Source organism: Anas platyrhynchos, chromosome 1, assembly GCF_047663525.1.
Source record: "Anas platyrhynchos isolate ZD024472 breed Pekin duck chromosome 1, IASCAAS_PekinDuck_T2T, whole genome shotgun sequence".
In the NCBI taxonomy this organism is placed as follows: Eukaryota; Metazoa; Chordata; class Aves; order Anseriformes; family Anatidae; genus Anas; species Anas platyrhynchos.
Window position 1 is genome coordinate 38,141,832 of NC_092587.1, and position 18,646 is coordinate 38,160,477.

Here is an 18,646-nt window from a genome sequence, read left to right on the forward strand (position 1 = left end):
CACCTCTCATGTAAAGAATGTTACTCTATCCTTCAAAACTCAGAAAAGCACAAAGTAAAGAACAGCAAAAAAAAGGTAAAAAAGCAAACTTACCATTAAACAAGTTACTAGAATGACAAAGATGCTGAGAAATATGACAACTGCGTAAAATCCTTCTTTGCTCCAGATTTTGTCTGCTTCCCGCTGGCCTTGCAAAACATTTTTCTTTTTTAAGCAGTAAAAAAGAAAGAGGAAGAGGAAAAAAAAAAGTTACACAGTAGCGCGTGCAGATTAAATAGCTCTCGTCAGGCATTAATCACCGTCCCCAGCAGGCAGGACTCACATTCCCAAGTCGATGGCACTTACTCTGAGTACCTACCCTAGCTAAGTACCCTGCCCGTGTGCGACACGGGGGTCTGAGATCTTCCTTGTGACCGCTGAAAAGCTCTTCCCACGCAGCCTGGTTTGCAGTTTAGGCAAACAGGGCTCGTGCTCCTTCTTGGAAACTACCTGGCTGATCAGGCGAAAGGGCAGCGCTCTGGCGTGGGCTGAGGAAACTGCTCACGCTGCCCATTTCTCCGTGCTGCTTATCTCCTGCCCCACCACCCACACACCAGCCTCTGACCTGCTTGCACTTTACACAGAAGTGAGAACAGGTGACTCGCTGGCTCGCCTGCGCCAGCCAAGACGCCCTGATGCTGCTACCTTTACAGGATCTACCCGCGTACATATACATAAATAAAAAAACTCTGATTATGCTTCCTATAATCTTGTTATCCATCTAGCTGTAATTCTGATTATGCTTCCAGTAATCTCGTTATCTTTGGGTTCCTGCTGATAGTGCGTTTCTGAAACAGCTGTGCACACTGAAATTTGCAGAACTCCTGGGGAACTCCTGCAGATTACAAAACAATAATAATTGTAAAAGCATTTATTCTTGGCCTTGTTGCAGTGCGGTGACCTGGTTAGGCTATTAGATTACCAAAATATCACTGTTTCCAAATACAAGTTTGGTAGCAGAAACAGGGCACACGTGCCCTCAGCCTAACAGCAATGCGTTATTCACAATAAAGTAGGGATCCCTGCAAGAACAGAAACCTTCTGCTGTGCGGTTCCCCGACAGAAGTTCAGCAGACATTGCTGTCCCCCTCTCCATCTATTTGCCTTTCTTTATTTTCATTGTGTATTTCTGGTGCAGTTCTCAGACTCAGTTAAAAAAACAACTTTTTAAAATCCTGGTTTCCATTCTCCACGTTCAAGGTCTAGGTGTTTCTCCTTCACCAAAGTTCCCTATGACAGTTCCTATCCCTCAATTACAGTTCTCTTTTAATGAGTGAGTCACCTCCCCATTGCAAGGTGGCCTTCTTTCCTCTCGGGGGACAGACACTGTGCGAGAGGACTGAGACTTGCCCTGTTCCCACAGAGGAAAGAGTTTGTGTAGAGATGAGTGGCTGCTCGTGGGACCTGTGCTGCTACAGCACCGGGACCAGAATGGAAACCCTTTACGCCCTTCTGCCAGAGTACAGACACAGGCTTGGAAAATTACTACGAGTATTTGTGTGTGTGTGTAATTACACAGTGCTTCATAGGCTGTGCCGGTAAGTAGTGCAGGTCTCACAGGCTAACAAGGGCTGTAAGCGTCAGGCTTCTGTTCAACACCTTAAGACACCGCAGCTTGCAAAGCTGAGCTGGAAATCGTGCCAAATCTTTATGCAAAAGCTGTTCCTAGACACCCACGCCACACAGCCGCTGTAGCGTGGTGCAGCAATGGGTGCGACCTGCTGCCTCGGCGCACAGAGGTTGCTCCCCTGTGCTCCCAGCGCCGCGGCTGCTCCCGGAGAGCTCCTTGGGGCAAAAACAGCAGCCACAGCACTGCCCCGTGGGCTATAGCCCGGCTGCCTGGCCCTGGGTATCTCACCTCGCTGGTGTTTCAGATCTGTGAGGAGGAAATCTAGGAGAAAAGCAGGTGCTGGAGGAGATCGGGGTGTGCCGACCTTTTGTAAGTGAATGATTGTGGTGGTTTTTTTTTGTACTTCTTCACTGAAAGGGCAAATACACTGGAAAGTAAATGAAGAGCTAACAGGATTTTTTTGACACAATGGGTAAAAGAATTTAATTAACCAAAATTTATTAGTGTCACAAAACCTTTTAAATATTTTTTATATTTGACAATATAAATAACTGAGTCTAAGCAAATTAATCTCTGTGATTTCTGTCTAATGGTGCATGTGTTCGGTATATGTTTTTTCCAGATTCATCTAAAAATGAAGTTCAAAGAATATTAATGAACACTGTAAAAAAGTAAAAGAAAAAATATGCTATATCTTTAACACATCCAATGCACTGTTTTAAAATGCTGAAGCAGTACCTTCACCCAACAAAAAAAGCTCTCCCCTGGTCTACCTGGGCAGTATTGAGGAAAGCAGAATCCTTGCTTCAGCTGCTCCCTAATGACAGAAGAGGCTGTGACCTCGAGTAACTGAGTCATTTCGTTTCCCTGATAAGAAATTGCTTTCTGAAATGTTAGTGCTGCTAAGTCAGAACTTTGCTCCTGGATCTCAGAGAGAGCTGATAAGAGGGACAGCAATTGCCACGATCACTGCAAATTGCTAACACCCAGGAAACAAGCTCACAGGATGGCCAAACACAGAGGAAAAAGTAAAAAAAAAAAAGGGAGAGCGAGTGCTTCTGTCCATGGTGATGGGCCCAGAGCCTCCCACATAGCAATGTGCTCCGTCTCAGTTGACTGATGTTGCTCCACATTTCTCGCAGTCAGCTTTTCCCTGCCTGCAAATCCACTACAGCTTGCAGCCGGTTTTTGAGGAGTGGGAGTATACAACAGTCATCAGAGGACAGGAAGATAAAGTCAGCGAAAAGGCACAGCTGGTAAAGGCAGGGGGAATACAGGAGCGGGTGGGCTGGCTGGGGAGTTTCAGTAGCTCAGACCCTGCCTGGTCCCAGAGCAAGCCTGGCTGCAGGGAGGATGGCCATCATCGTGCCCATCATCCTTGGTGTCTGTCTCCATTCCCTAAGAAGTCCCCACAGTTAGGTGATTTAGGCAGAATTAGCCAGGTTCATTAAACAGTTTTAATTTGGCATCATTTAAGGTGGGAAAGAATCACATTGTATATTCTACACAATCACATTGTATATTCTACAAAATCCCTTGCTATTGCTAGCCGCATTGAAGAGTGCCTGCAGAAGGGTCTGCTTTGCTCTAGAGTGGAATAAGTGTGTTTAGACAAATGACTTTTTATAGACTTAAAACCCTAGACATTATGAATCTACTTTTCGTACTGGTTTTATGGAAACCTAGTGGATTATTTCTACAAACAATTAAAATGAGCAGCCAGCTCTTGGTGATATCAAGAGAGACACTATCCTGAAGGAGTCTGTGACTGAAACACCCCACCAAGATTTCAGGAGTTGCTAGGAAAATTAAGTCTTCATGGGAAAAAAAGGGTGAATTCTTAAATTGCATCAGGTAATCCCAGCTAGTTCCTTAGGCTGGAACGATCATGGAAGCAAGGCAAGCTGCAGTTCAGGGCTCAGAGGAAAGCTTCCAGGGAGCTAAGGATTGAACCTTAAGGATTATTCGGGGTTTATCGAAGTTCATACTGGGTTGCTTTGCTTTTTTCGGCTATTTAACTAAGTTAACTAAGGCAGGGTAGGAAGGTCTGACGAGAAATCACTTCCCCTCCAGTGAAAATATGCAGGAACATCGGTGGCCTCCTCAAACACTAGATTACTGCCACTTAATATCCCCTACGACAAAGCCTCCTCAAAGATACCAACTATGCAACATTTTGCTTTTGCCAAGGTCACCTTTCAGTTTCATGACCATTCTCTCCACACCAGTATTCACCCCTTGCACGTGTGTGCGACGAAGTGATGCGATCTCATGGAAACGCTGACAGCCTGGAGGCTCCCCTTCATGCACCAGCCAGCTCACTGACTTATGGTTTCTGTATGGTTTAAGTGCATGACTGGTTCCTTTGATTTCTTCTCTAGCAGCAGTTAATATCACACACTTCAAAGCCAAACAATAGAAGCCTAATAGAGGCTGCTGTAATTGTACATTTTGGGATTGCATAATTTTGGAATATACTCTCCCATGCAGATTTCTCCTTAGTGCCACATCTTCTAGCTAGCAGTTTATCTCACAAAGCATGGTAAACACTGCGTTACTTACTGTAATTTCAATTACTTCTTTATCCAAACCCACTTCAAAGTCCTTTTCTACTCTACTAAACTCTGAGACTGCATAGTATTTTTTTTTCCTCAACACCATTTTAAGGCATTAGAATTCTCACAGAGACTGCATATGTGATTGAATTTAGTCCCACCAAGAAAAAACAGTTCATTAGCTGCTTGTTATAGGGAAGTCTGCTTCCAGCCCTGTGACATGCTATGGATAAGAATACAGTCCTAAATTCCTCTGCAGCCACAAATTTTAGATCATAATAAACGATCAAATGCTACAGCCACAATAGGCCACTGGAAGAGAAAGGACAAATGAAAAGATCTATTGCCCTGGATCTTTGAAATGGCAATGACTCCATTAAATTAAATTTTCACGTTCCCACAGGTACCCTTCCCATTCTAGACCAGGCAGGAAAGGACTCCAGTGGTTCCTACAGCTAAGATATATAGGAAATCATCTCTTCCAGCAACAGTAAGAAACTAGGATATGAGTTTTGAGACAGGTAATTAATTTAAAATAAAGTCATCAGTGATTAATGCATCAGTAGTGTGAATTGGAAAGTTATTACTGGAATTAATGGAAATGCAGTGCCAGTCACCTACATCCACTGAGAGTTTTACTGTTCATGGTGTCACATGGGCTGAGACTTTAGGAAAGAGCTTTAGTTTTCTACGCAGGTTTTCCTACACTACCTTGGTAAATTTTCTTAGGACATGGCAATCTCCCCTACCATTAACCCCTTCCATCTGAGAGTCTAGTTTACACTAAGCCCTGCTGGAAAGAGTCAACCAAGCAAGCTCAGAGGAGGTACATCAAAGATGGGCTGAACTGCCTGCTGGAGGTATCTTTTTCTTTCAGTTTACTGCAGAGAAATGGTAGACTTTCAAGTCTTATGCAGCTAATAATGAAAAAGACAGCTAAAATTGGAGACAAAATCCAGCCCTAATACCTCTGCGTCAGCCACCCACCTATGAAGATGAGGATAATGCTTCCTTTCTGCACAGACACACTGCTAGTGCACGTGTGATACTGGTTGGGAAGCACTGATTCACATCAGTGGAAGACTTACAGTTTATTCGCTCGTGAATTAATTAGGGCTGATAGCTCAGGAATAAACACACAAAGTGGGTAAAATAATGTGTCAAAGCTATGTCTTAAAGTAACTGTATCTATATCCCCCCTCAAAAGTTTGCTTGTTTTGATTTTCTTTGCTGTTGTTTTGATTGGAAAGATTTGTTCTTAGATGAAGTTGATTGAAGAGTAAATTACTGGTTAGCAGTTGAGCAAGTAAAGATTATATATTGTTGTCTTTTAGCTGCTGTTTTCTGTGAAGTCTTACACATGCAAACAAGTTATCAAGACCCAAAAGGAATATCTATTAGTGTAAAGCTGCAAGATTTTTGCAGGATTGGGGTCTTAGCAGTATAATCTACGTGCAACTGAAATATTAAAATAACCTCTTGTTCCTCCAACAGTACTAGAAGGAAGTAGAGGCTGCACAACTTTCATTCTAATCATCCTTTTCAACGAGATTCCCTCTGTTGGTGTACACTTTTTTCAGAGAGAAAATTCCAATACCTGAGCACTCATGATTACCATCTAACAGATGAGATCTTGAGTTCAGCATTGTTTTTTCTCCAGCATCTGTACATATCTTGATGACATTTCTTGACTCATCTATTATTCACGTATGTTCTTGTCCCATAGCTACCTGAAGTGTTACTTGTACCTGAAATACTTGGAAGAGATAATTGCATCTATCACCACTGTCACAATCATATGCTTCTGTAGCAAAGGAAATTGTAATCTAAAGGGAGCTTAGTCCAAGCTGCCATTGAGCAATATAAAGACCTGATCTGACTTTTGGACAACATCACTTGGCTTTGTTTTGTATGAAAACAGCTAAAACCTGAGAATCATCTCATTTTCATAATGTCAGGCTGCTGTAGGGCACGTAAAATTGCCCTAAAATGACCCTGTTTTTATATTTTATTTTTCATACTGAAAGCATCTTCAAGATTCTTAAACAACATCTCTTTCTGCAGGAGGACCTGGATCCTAATTCTTAAACAGCCTTACAAAACACCATTAAGGTAATTTAACAGGACTAGCTGTGTAATTGTCTTACAGCAGTAATGCCATCTTAGTTTATACTTCCCTGTCTCATTCATGAGAACCTCAGCCTGAGAACTACCAGGGCTGTAAAAACTGCCTAACAAACTACAGGTGAAAAAAGTGATAACCAACCTCAGGGGAGACCTCTGTTATTCCAAACTGGGATAAACTCTGATGCAAAATGTTGATATTCAGTGAACGCAGCACTTCTTCAGATGGGAGCGCATCAGAAATTCCTGGCTTTCTGTTCACTGGGGAAATAAACAGTTCCACACAGTTCTTCTTCCCCTAGGAAAATAAGTAATAATAAAAAAAAAGGCAAAATCGTAACAAAATTCTGAGATTAGATAACCTCTTCTGTCTCTAGATTTTAACTATATGTCCAGAAATGAATGCATGGAATAGAAAGGCTGCAGCCTGCTCTGTGAGGAAAGTGCACATTTTCCCTGCCTCCTTAAATTCCAGCTGACCGTGCAAGGAAATGCAAAATATCCTATGTGGGTAGATGGGCTTTATCTCATTTACTGTTGACAAGGTCCCCTCTTCTGAGCCTTGTACCACTGAACAAGACAGATCGGTGTCTCATGGGGAGGGGAGGAGCCATGCATGGGATAAGGGCAAAGAGCCAGCGGGGTTTTTAGCTGACAGGTCTGATCCGAGCTGAAGTGCAGTCCTGTTTTAGATGCTGGGCCTTAAACAGGAATGCTTAGTATAATGCCGTGGTATTTTGGCATTGCTTTCTAATCTGGCGTCAACATGTTGCAAACACACACTACAGTGAAGTATAATGCCCTTTCAGCTGAGTGCAGTGTAACTCCTTAAGACAGCACAACAAAATGAAAGTTTTGCTTACTTTTAATGAGTAGGCTGAGCATGCCTAATTTTCCCCGCCATTAATTCCTGACCCGGTCTCAATGAAGTGGTGCTGTATTAGAGATGTCAGTGATGCTGGCTCTGTAGCAGGACAGTGAAAGGAAAAATTGCCAGAGGGTTCCTCTGCTCGGTTATCAACAACCAGAACAGCACCTGAGCTCAGTGCTGGTGTGCATGAACCACGATAAGGGGGTGCCCCAGGGCTGTGCACAACCTGGCTGAGGCTGTGAAATAGAGGCCAGACCTGGGTAGTGCCACATGCACAAGGCAGGCATGGAGCTGCTGCCTGCACATGCAAGAACTTCACTGCTCTGGTTATTTGGGGTTTTGTATGCAAGGGGAGAAATCAGACTGGGTTAATCCTGCTCTCCCCCTCACCTTCAAAGCACATCATTATCTTCACTGAAGCAAAGAAAAGACATCTTTTGCTATTCTTAAAAAGCCTCGCATTGCATTCAGAATTAGTGTTGCATAGAAAGGGACATTTTCACACGCATACCCTAAACCTGCCCTGTGTGCTCTCACTTGTGCCAGGGGTCCACCTGCTCAACAAAACTGGTGGGGCTGGCGTTGCTCAGTAGGCCTGCTCAGCCCAGCAGGGCCGTGAGGAGGGAACACAGCCCCACAGCTCTGCAGTGTCAGGGATTTCTTGTCAGGCTGAAGGTCTGAGGCTGCAGCCTTACTTGGTCTCTGGCGTGGGTAAGTGCCCACTTCCAGGTGTAGATGGCAGGCACAAAGCAAAGCCTGGTGAGGGTGCAGCATTCCCAATGTTTTGTGCCTGCTCTGTTAGGAGATCCTCTGCCTTAACAGGACTTTATGGGACGAGGATTTCCTGGAAAGACTGAGAAGATGCTGGACATGCCCAGTTAATATCTTGTGGCACAGTGTGTGCTGTTACATATCAGCTTACCTCCCTTCCATCATCTAAATTACCTCCAAAGCCAGTGGAGAGAGGCTGGTATCTCCAGAGCATGATTGCATCCACCCTAAAATAACTGGGATCTCAATGCCTCTCCTTCTCACTACCCTTCTCTATACTGCCTTCAGAAAGACCCTACATGAGCACCTAAGACTGGGCTGAAGAGAGGTGAGATGAATTTCAATATGCCCAGCTTGCTTGTGTCCATGAGAGGAACTGGCTCATGTTAAAAGGATGGGAAGGTGGGAATAATGCTTCCTAAACTGTATTTTTCTCTTCTGAATTTTGACTCTGTGGTTTTAAGAGCAAATGTGGCAAAAGTTTGTATTATTCCTACATAGCTAAAAAACAGAAGTCATAGCAGCCCTTTACGGATGTCGAGAAGACTAATTAATTAACAGTACTTCATGTATTCTGAGGTATACACAGGTGCAAAATGCTGCTACCTCTTCCCTTGGATCACAGATGAGAAGAGAAAGTGAAAATCTATCAGTCAGCAGGAAAATTAACAGCATCTTTCATCTGCTTAGTTAGATGATTTCCACAGAGCTTAGTAAGAAGGCTACCAAGTGACATGGTGTGTTGAATACACACCCCAAACTCTGGAACGTTTCTCATTTAATTGTGTTTTTCTCTGAATATGTCTTTCATTCAGGTTAATACAGGGGACAAAAGACATTCAGCATCACCTGTCAAGAATGAGTGACGTCCCTGGCAAACATGAAAAGGGCTGCATTGCATTCCTATTGATCTTTTCCACTGTGCATCTTGTGTGATCCTTTCTCACAGAGACATTATTTGAAGGTGTTTTATAATCCTTTTTGATGTATACAATCCTATCAAGCTATCAAGGCAGGAAATACTTTTATGCTGAGCCTGTCAACTTTCTTCCCTAATATTCAACCTTCAGGTAGAATAAAATACCATAACTCTGCTTTCCTGTGCAACGTGAATGGAAGGCTAGCAATACACACATGATATTGTTGTGTTTTTTCTTGTTTCATTAAAAAACTGTCAGAAAAAAAGAGACCAGTTTTAAGAATGTATGCCCTTTACCATCCACAGAAAATAAAAATGATGAAAATTGTTTTTTAAGTCTTTGCTGGAAACAAATTTCTCATAATCTTTTGCAAACATTATACCTTAGTCCAAAAGGTCACATCCAAGCATATGTTGTTATAGCTAAATAGCAAGCTGTAAATATTAATACTGTGAGAAAACATTTATTTTACTAATGGAAAGTCTGAGAATTAATTGTGAAGATGTCTTTGAAAGGCAGAATCACATGTATTTTTTGAGCAAGATTCAACCTTTGAGAAACAAAAAAGGAATAAGCAGCTTCTAATGAATGTGATGAAGAACTACACCGGAATGCAAACCAAGGGATAAGAAAACTGCATATGAATAAGACACAAAAGAGATTTATCTGACTTAATTTTTCTCTAGACTGTAACTATGAATGGCTTCCTTTCAAAAGAAAATGTAAGTCATTTTGTAATGGAGATCTATTTTTCTGTAGTGCAGTTCAGAAAAAAATCTATCAAAACAAAGTATTTTTCTGTCCTATTTTATTGAAGTTTTCCATAATGAAAGGAAAATAAATTTAAGAGCATTCTAAATAACCAGGTAAATTTTATTATACCTAGCCTTTTGGTACTTACAATGAGCCTGTTGATATGAACTTGCTGAGGTAACAGTCCCAGTGCTGCAGCCACTCCCTGGCGAAATATCCGAAGCAATGTGATATTCAGCTTGTTTACATCCATTTGCAGTGTCTGAAAAAGAAAAACCAGTTCAAATGAACTCTTTGCTCAACACATTCAGTCCTCACGACGTCTGATCTCTGAGAGTCTCACTAATTGTTTTTTTCCCAGAATGATAATCAGTGCAATCTACTTGCACTGCAATAAAGAACAAATCCAAAGGAAAATGTAAGCATTTTAAATGCTGCTTTGTTATCACCTTTTCTCAAAAATCATTCAAAATAGATTCCAGAAGTTTTTGGCTAAATTCCTAAGACAAGTTACAGTGCTCAAGATAACACAATTACTGCATTAGAAATGAAAGGCAAGCACTGAACACCAATTCACCTTTACAGAATGAGATGTTGGATTTACACAATGAAAATTTGCTTTGATTATTTTTCTTAAGAGTTTCTCCCTGCAGTGAAGAATGTGTCAGTCATAGTAAAATTATGGATTTTTTATTTTGATTAACAGTTTCTGTGATTGAAAAAAAAAACAACCACCACACTGAGGATACATTTTAAATGCTTGAATTTCCAAAGCTTCCTTATTTCAGGCAGAGCAGGCTGTTAATTCTCAGCAGAGACCAATCATAGCACTGAAGCATTTTCTTTCTCCATGTCAGAATAATAACACAACTTAGCTATTTCCTCAGGTTCATATCCCTCCTGTGAAGCTGATGGTGTTTTACCCAGGAAATAATTTAGATTCAGGTCTTCACCTTCCCAGAAGACCCAGGTGTATCTGTGCAGATGATGTGTTGTGACCAGTACTTCCCTGTGGCACTCTGGGGCCCCTTTCTTTGCTTCCATATCCCCACAGTGGTCAATTCATCATGGAGAAGGCAGGGAAGAGGAGTATATCAGATGGTACCAGGTGGCCTCCAACATTTCTGGCAGGTCACTGGCTTAGGAACTAGGCAAGTTCTGACCGAGCCGGTTGATTTGAGCTGAAAATTTTTTATTTTTAACTTTCTATTTAAAGCTGTAGGCCAGCTTGCTGCTCTGAGGAGCCACGCCAGGATTCTTCCTTCCTAACTGGAGTGGCAGAAAGAGAATTAAATATCCATGGGTCAGATATCCCATTGTGAACGTGGCTGTGGTCTAGAAAGAAATTTAACTTTTTTCTCAAAGCGGATGAGCACCATATATTCTGATTGTCGCTATTTATTTTTAAGAATTTATAAGTTACAATGTAAAGACATCAAATATTTGCTTTCCTCTTCCACTGTCAATGCGATGTTTCCATCAGTACTGAATGTTTTTCATTTTCTTCCCCTTTTATCTCATTTTTTTACACTAATGGGATTGTCGAGCCTTGGTGCATCAACTGAGACCTGCTCTCAGCATACAGCTGAGCTTTAATTCAGCTGCAAATATTATAGGAGTCCTCAGTTTCAGTGACCCTGTCTAACCTGGCATTTTCAAAAAGCAAAATCTTCTTTTTGCTTCTTCTAGAATTAGACATCTTGAGTGGTTACAAAACTGCTCCAGCTTTGTCACTGAAACAGAGAAATGTCTTGAGAAGGGAGACAGAGACATCCCACAGGTCTGAGCACCATTCCTTCTGCATCCCAGGCTGCTCGCAGGACACGTGGGCAATACAGCAGAGGAGAGCTGGTGTGGAGCTATGAAGCTGTCACTACACCGAAAGCCAACATCCTAGCCTGAGGATCCCTGGTAAGTGAGAAGAGGAGTAGTTACTGAAACAGGAAGGCTGTCGTGAGGGTCCCCTGAGATCCATCAGGATGGAATAAAGAGCAAGGAACTGCTTGTCTCAGTCAATGACCCCGAGTTATGGGGATTATGCTAGCTGTTGTTACTGAACAAAGCTAACAGGCGTAAAATCAAAATGCATTCACTTAAGTGTACTTGAACCAGGCATCAGATCACATTAACACCGATGTTGTTAAACAGCATGTTAAGAGCTCACTGATCAAGACACAGAAATGAAACATCCAGAAAAATATCCAGCTTTGGATGAAATAGAAGAGGTTTAAAGAGGCTATAAGGAGATAATGTCTACCTAATAAATTCTTATGGATCTAATAGGACTAGGTGGCTAGGCCTAGCACAGTGGTTGATCATATTCAGGGAGAATAAAACATGGTGAAACTCCAGTATCTTCAGGACAGTCACATTTCCTTCCACCAGACCTGAATTTGGACCACTGCACCCTACAACAAGCAGTCATAAAAGGCTGCACAGTCTTTGTGTCTCTGTAACAGCCCCTGTCCTTGGTACTTCATAGGGAAGCCTGAGGAGCACAGTGCTCACCCTGTCACTCCAGACTCAGCCTGCTTGGAAAGCTCATCTGGCCTCATCTGGAGATTTCAGAACCCTTTCAGGATGCATCCCAGCACATCTTTTTTTTTTTTTTTTTTCCTGAGGTTGGCCACGCCGTGACTTTGCACTAGTGGGATTGCTGCAAGTTGCACAGAGAGCTGATGGTTGCCCACGCTGCAGGTACGAGCCTGGGGATGTGCTCTGAAGCCCAGCACATACCTGGGTACTGCCCAGGCAGGCTGCCAGCTGGGCACCAGCTCCAGGGCTACTTGCAAGGGTGGGAAGAAATTTGTCTTTAAGCCTCATTTCAAGGTGCTTCCTATGCAGCAAAAAAAATTGTGACCATTCATCCAAAAAACATGCTACCAAACAACCCAAGAAGTATCTGGGGAAGAAAAAGCTCTTCTTTTTTTTTTTTTTTTTTTTTTTTTAAATAAGAACCTTGCCTTTCTATCCACAGAAGGAATTTGCTTCTTAAGTGCTGATGTTAGTGTGAAGCTTTGTTCCTTCCAATTACAACGCAAACTAGGTAAAAGTAACAAGGACTGCCCTTTTCCACATCAAGCAGCACAAGAGAGTGCATTTGTCTCTTCCTATCAAGAGAAAATTTAGCAATCCAAAATCTGTCACTTTAGGAACAGGATTTCTAACTGGATCAGTGAAATATAGCTTCTAGAAAAGCCAGATGTGACCCCATGAGCACCTACTTTAGAGCAAGCAGCATATCATGAACGTGCTCTGTGCTCTCTATTATTACCCCCTTGTTTGTACTGAAGTCTTAAAAACATCAAGTGGGAGTGGACCAGGCTGGAGATGCATCAAGTTCCACATCCTGTGGCCAACTCTGGATGCTTATGGAAAACTATATGAACAAGAAAAGAACATATTCTTTTTTTTTTTTTTTTTTTTCTTTCCAAGTTTGTTCTGACAAGATCCAGGCTAATTTACACCAGCTCAGCCTAGAAAATCAACTGGGCTCCTCCGTTACATGAATATTATCACACAGTAACCCAGACTGGTGCTGTTGAGATCTGGGATGAAAGCAACGCTTGGAGGCATTATATTCTCAATGCTGGCATGTGCTGAACTGCAGTGGAGTTTAAGTCTCACCTGAGGGTCTGGTACAGAATTGTCTTTCTGCAAATTCTTACACATTATTTTTGTCGAAAAAGTTAGTCAGAGAAAGAATAGGAAAAAGTAAAAAAAAAAAAAAAAAAAAAAAAAAAAAAAAGAGAGAGAGAAGGAAAAAGTCCTAACTATTTCCATCATTAAAAACTTTCTAAAACTTAATTATTAAAATGTCATTATTTTAACACTGTGGTGCCATTCTGATGGCATGCCTAGGTACGATGTAGACTGAAGTCCCTAAAGATGGGTTTAGGATAGAAAATTGATACCGGATGAACTGCAAATGCAACAATGCCTGTACAACAGACAAACAATACAAACCTCCATTAAGAAAAAGAGTCCTAGAAAGGAAAACAGAACCAATATATATCCCATCACCATCTGCAATAACACGTGAAATTAACCTCCGTAAAGTCAATCCACAGAGTTAAGTAAACCAAAGCATCAGCAGTGATACACAAGGTATGCCTTACTGTGGTCCTCTAGTTGCTTCTTTTGCTTCAGGACAGAAGGGGCTGAAGCATCCCCGTCAGGCAGCACGAATCATTTACCCCGTGCTCATGTGCAGTGTTTACCACCTATTGCAGCCCGCTCCCCAGGGAGGTCACACTTTTGAATTTGCTGCCTCTGGTGGCAATAGCGACTTGCTGAGCCTAGAGGCGGGCACGCTGGAGGACTCATTTCCCTGAGCAATTACTGATCTGGATATTGCTACTGTAGCGACAGTTTCTAGGTTTATCCGACCTAAGCAAAACAGGTAGTTTCAAGGGGAGGAGATTTCTGCTTGTAGTGGAAAAGATAACTCTGTCTTGGAAAGAGAGTTCCAGAGAAGAAAACTCAGCACAGAAAAACACCAAAGACCATTCACACCTGAGATCCTACAGGGGCTTTTTGATATAGATTTTCATGTTAAAGGAAAAAAAAAAGTCATGAAACAGACCAACAGTATCTCAGACTCTGAAATAACATTGTTGTCTACTATTACAATTGGCCAAGTCAAATTCTGCTCCTCAAGAAAAAATCAGAGATGCTCCCTTTCTTATCTTTTCCTTCTCACCGGTGATTTCCTTTCTGCAATGAGCCTCAAAACCATCTTTCCCTTCCATGCATTGGTTACTCCTCTGTAAACTCCTCCTGACCCCACCACCACAGCAAAGAGAGATCTAGAGAAAGTTTGAAAATCTCAAAAATATTTCCAGGGTCAGAGATCAATTACTGAAAAATTGTGAGAGGGAGTCTTGGCTATTCTACAAAAGCACAGTGAAAATCACCTGAAAGAGCAGAGAAATTGCAGGCATATGTTTGAGTTTACAGGGACCAGTGAAAAGCATTGATAAATGCTCTACAAATCTCTCTCTCTTGCTCTGCCAGCGTAACTGCCCTGACCTGGAACACGCTGCTGTGTAAGTCACGCATTTTCTAATGAGGAGACAGCGAGGCTGCAGAGTACGCTGATATGCCAAAAAGTCCCAGATTTCACATGCAGCCTGCAGAAATTTATGTGGCCTTGTCCAGAGAGCATTTGGGTGATGAGAAAAAGAACTCTAAATTGGTTCCATATAAATGCAAGAAAAAGTGGTAGGAATGGGATACTTTGATTGCTTCAGTCCTGATTACTCCAGGAAGTTCTGTAGAGTTGGATGCAGCCTTTCAAGATGTAACATTGTACAGCTTCACTCACATATTTTTTTTTTTCTACATAAAAAACATGTCTTTTATGGGAAATCTTTCTTTAAAGTAAGCATAATATTTCCTGTATTTATGCATTTCTTATACAGCCTTAAAGAACAATTTTGGCTCTTGATTAATTTTTCATGAAAGCAAATAAATGTAAATAGTGTGAGCTCCCTGAAAGAAATCACAGAGAGAAGTAATACTTATTGGAAACGCAGGGGTAATCTCACTAGTTAACACAAATATATGGTCTCCCCCCATACTGATTTTTAAGTGTGTGTGCAGTAAAATATGAGCAAACCCAAATCTATTTGTTTCATGCACTGCAATTAATCCATAGAATTTGTTACCACAGGAATTTGCTGAGGCCAAAAGCTGAACAAGATGCAGAAAAAGAACAGGATGTTTAGGTGGCTGTTGAAACTCACTGATAGGACTGAAAACAGAGATACTCCAACCTTGTTATACAGCTGAAGCCACACCTTTAACTATCAGAAACCACGACGGATCCTAACTGAATGAAGAGACAAGCTTCTCAGCCTGCTCTCAAAGCTCTGAGTGCTGGCCACCATACTGGACTAGACATCAAGTTTCACCCCAGTCCTGTTTTGATCCACATGCAGATCCCAGTTAGGGATGCTCCTGGAGGCCAGTGCATTAACAGAGGTGCTGCACCGGGTGTTGAAGCAAGGCCAGGGCACTCCACCAGCATCCACGGCTCGGACTGGCAGAGCTACTCGAGGTGGGTGGGTGATCTGAGTGAACTGGTTTGTCCCAGCTAGCTGACAGATTTGATCTCTCCTGTAGGAAGCACCAAAACAAGAGCGAGGAGCCCTCCATCTGTGATGTCCGGCTTCCATCCAAGATTCCCCTAGTGAGATTTTACATGCACTTGGGCAGTGAGTCAGTGAGCTGTAGAAAGAGCCTGTGACCTTCATGGATGATTGAAGTGAATGAGAATCCCTCAGCCTATTACGGATAAGGTTTGTTAATGCCTCTCTCCAAGAGGCACACTTTGATTTCTCTCAGTCCTATGTTGTGCATTAATCTCTGAATTTGCCATCCCCTAGCCAGGGAAAAGGGTCAGCTATTCCAGTGTGACAAGGTAATGTGGATTTACCGATCAGGTCTAATGTGAACACACAGCACAGTCTTCTATCTTTCTTCTGACAGAAATCTCAGGTTATTTCATTCCAGTTTCTGAGTTATGTGGGTCATTCCTGTACCAAACCTAACATAGTCAGGGGGGTGACAAACTGAGAGAGTGTGTTAGCCTGTCCTCTCAATGCTCACTGTACTCATTTCTTATTTTCTTTTTACCTCTTTCCTGTGGCATCTTAAATGCATTAATCATTTGTTATATATTTGGAGGACAGATTATGTATGGAGTCTCACGAGCAGCCAGTGCACTTATTGGTTGTATGAGATGACCATCTCAGAGCCCTTATTGAGATGGGGCTATGAAATGATAACTTTAATGGGCTGTGGATAAGGTTAACTTTTTCTGAGACTTTTCTGAGTCAGGGGGTTGCAGAATCCCGTATCTAAAACGTTCAGTGGGATGCGTACTTGTCATTGCTGACAGGGTGTAAGAGGAGGTAAGGAAAGGCTACGGTCTGTGTGACACAAGTTTGAAGCAGCTGTGTCATTGAACCAGTCCCAGAAGCTCTCTGCCTGTGGGAACCCTTCAGAAGGGGAAAGAAGAGGGGCAGGAGGCTGCAGTGATGCTGTTGGACTCTATGGATGATTTTCTAGAGCTTCCTTGCAAGAGGAACTTTCTGCTTTGCCACGTGCTGGAACCCAGTACATAGTACCACAGGGTGCCTAGTGATGGAAAGAGCCAGTGTCCTCCCACGTATCATCCCTTTGTTAAAAAAAATGGTCACATACTACATCTAATTCTGAGAGTCCTAATCTGGAGCATTTGAAATTACCTTAAATTGATTACTAGGAGGAATGAGAGGCTGGAATTTTGCTGTGCCTCTAGGCTTAGCAAGGCTACCTCAGTTAATCTGTTTCAGTTCTATGTCTATAAAATGGGGATGATAGCACTCGACTGTCTCACAGGAGCCCTGTGAAACAAAGCATTTTACATACTGAAGAAGATGTGGGACAGATGCGTAGGATGGAACTTCTCAACTTCTTTCACAGACACCTTTAATGTTACGCACAAAAGTTAACTCCTGCCTCTGTTTAATTGTGTGCTGCATTTCTTCAAGGACTGGGATTCACCTCATCACAAACTATTTCAGCGTTCCTAAAGTAACAGCTGAAGCATATGTCAAAGCACTGATGGCTTTATTGGCTTTTTCCTTCCTCCATCCACTTCTCCCTTCCCAGCTCCCTTCCATTCATTTACCCTGAGATTACATTAGACAGCTGAAAAGGCTGAGATGATGGAAGAGCACAAGACAATACGCAAGGAGGTGGAAGCATGAAGAGAGCTGGAAGAGCTTAGCGGAACACCATTTCAACCTCTTTGTTCTTTGAGAGGCATACATAATGAGCTCCACAAAGTTGTCATATCTGTCCTTATTCAATATTACCAAAAATAAAATAATAAAAAAAAATCCTTCCATTACAAAAGAAATGCATAGTGCTATTATATCCGGTACAACTTTTATGCACAGCATGATTGTACCAGTCACATCCTATTTCATCATCCCAAAGCCAGCTGTAATCTTCAGAACAAACAGACCCTTTGAGCACAGTACTTTTTAATACATTTGTGTTTTTTTTTTCTGTCCAATTATTACATCTCTAAGTAGAGCCTGCCTAAAGCTTGAAATGCTCAAGAATCAGAAATGACTCCTTACTCCTTTTGTAAAACCCTAATTTCAGCTAGTTTTATGTTTCAAACAATTCTTAGTTACTGAAGTTTAAATTCCTGCTACAACGTTGTAAAATGGTCCTCAACAGATCGAAATCCCTTCCAGAAAAATATCAGGCAAAATAAAACTAAGACAAAATCATCCTTCTTTTTATCTTCAGAATTTAGTTTGCAGCAGGCTGATTATTTAACCTTACATAATAATGGAGAACAAAACTGGAAACCTAAGGCAATACAGCAACTTCCAATTTTTACAGGAGCCAACATGCCCAGAAGACTTCCACTGACTTACTCCCCTTAGTAACCTTTCTCTTTGCTTTGAAAATCAAAGACAGACTTCAGTATTGCTCAGATCTTAGCTTTCTCAGGCTTTTAATTTCAGACACACTCTTTACTGATAGTTTCAGATGAGCAGTATCTGCCTGAACACGCACAATGGGAATGTTGCAGAAAAAGGGAAGCACATTCCCCCATTTTTTTATTTATTTTTTACATAATCATAGTTGTCTGATGTTCCTGAGCATATGAAGATGAAAATTTGAAATACATCAGAATATATATGTGTATATATATATATTCTTAGAGTGGATTTGGCTCAACAGGAATTGAGATACTTACACGAATGACTGTTCTTGTAGTATTCTGGACTGTGTGACTGCCCGTGTCCCAAGACTATTGGTCTACCACAGCCAAGATTTTCCAAGCATGAAGCAATTCTTTTGCCTCAGCTCTTGGGAAATCAGGATCCTGTTCTCTGGAAACAAATGTCCAGCAGCAAGGCCTCTTTACTGTGACACAATTCGCCAGTATGTTTATCTGCTTTCAACCTTTTAGCTCACTGAATTTTGTTTATAGCTATTATCATGACCATAATCACACGTAACTGGAATAAAA

General features: G+C 41.8%; 1 protein-coding gene across 7 annotated transcripts in view; it reads right to left on the bottom strand.

The window, feature by feature from the left end:
• Positions 1-18,646, bottom strand: part of PTPRR (protein tyrosine phosphatase receptor type R) — a 140,908-nt gene that overhangs the window by 61,013 nt on the left and 61,249 nt on the right. For 5 of the 7 annotated variants that reach the window (XM_027455592.3, XM_072034903.1, XM_072034904.1 and 2 more), the window contains 3 exons: positions 9,752-9,865; positions 6,431-6,586; positions 94-204 (listed from right to left, as the gene is read on the bottom strand). In XM_027455592.3, the coding sequence (XP_027311393.1) occupies positions 94-204; positions 6,431-6,586; positions 9,752-9,865 (381 nt within the window). Of the gene's footprint in view, positions 1-93; positions 205-358; positions 664-6,430; positions 6,587-9,751; positions 9,866-18,646 lie in introns of those variants that run through there. The other 2 variants (XM_027455598.3, XM_021275599.4) reach the window with 2 other exon arrangements.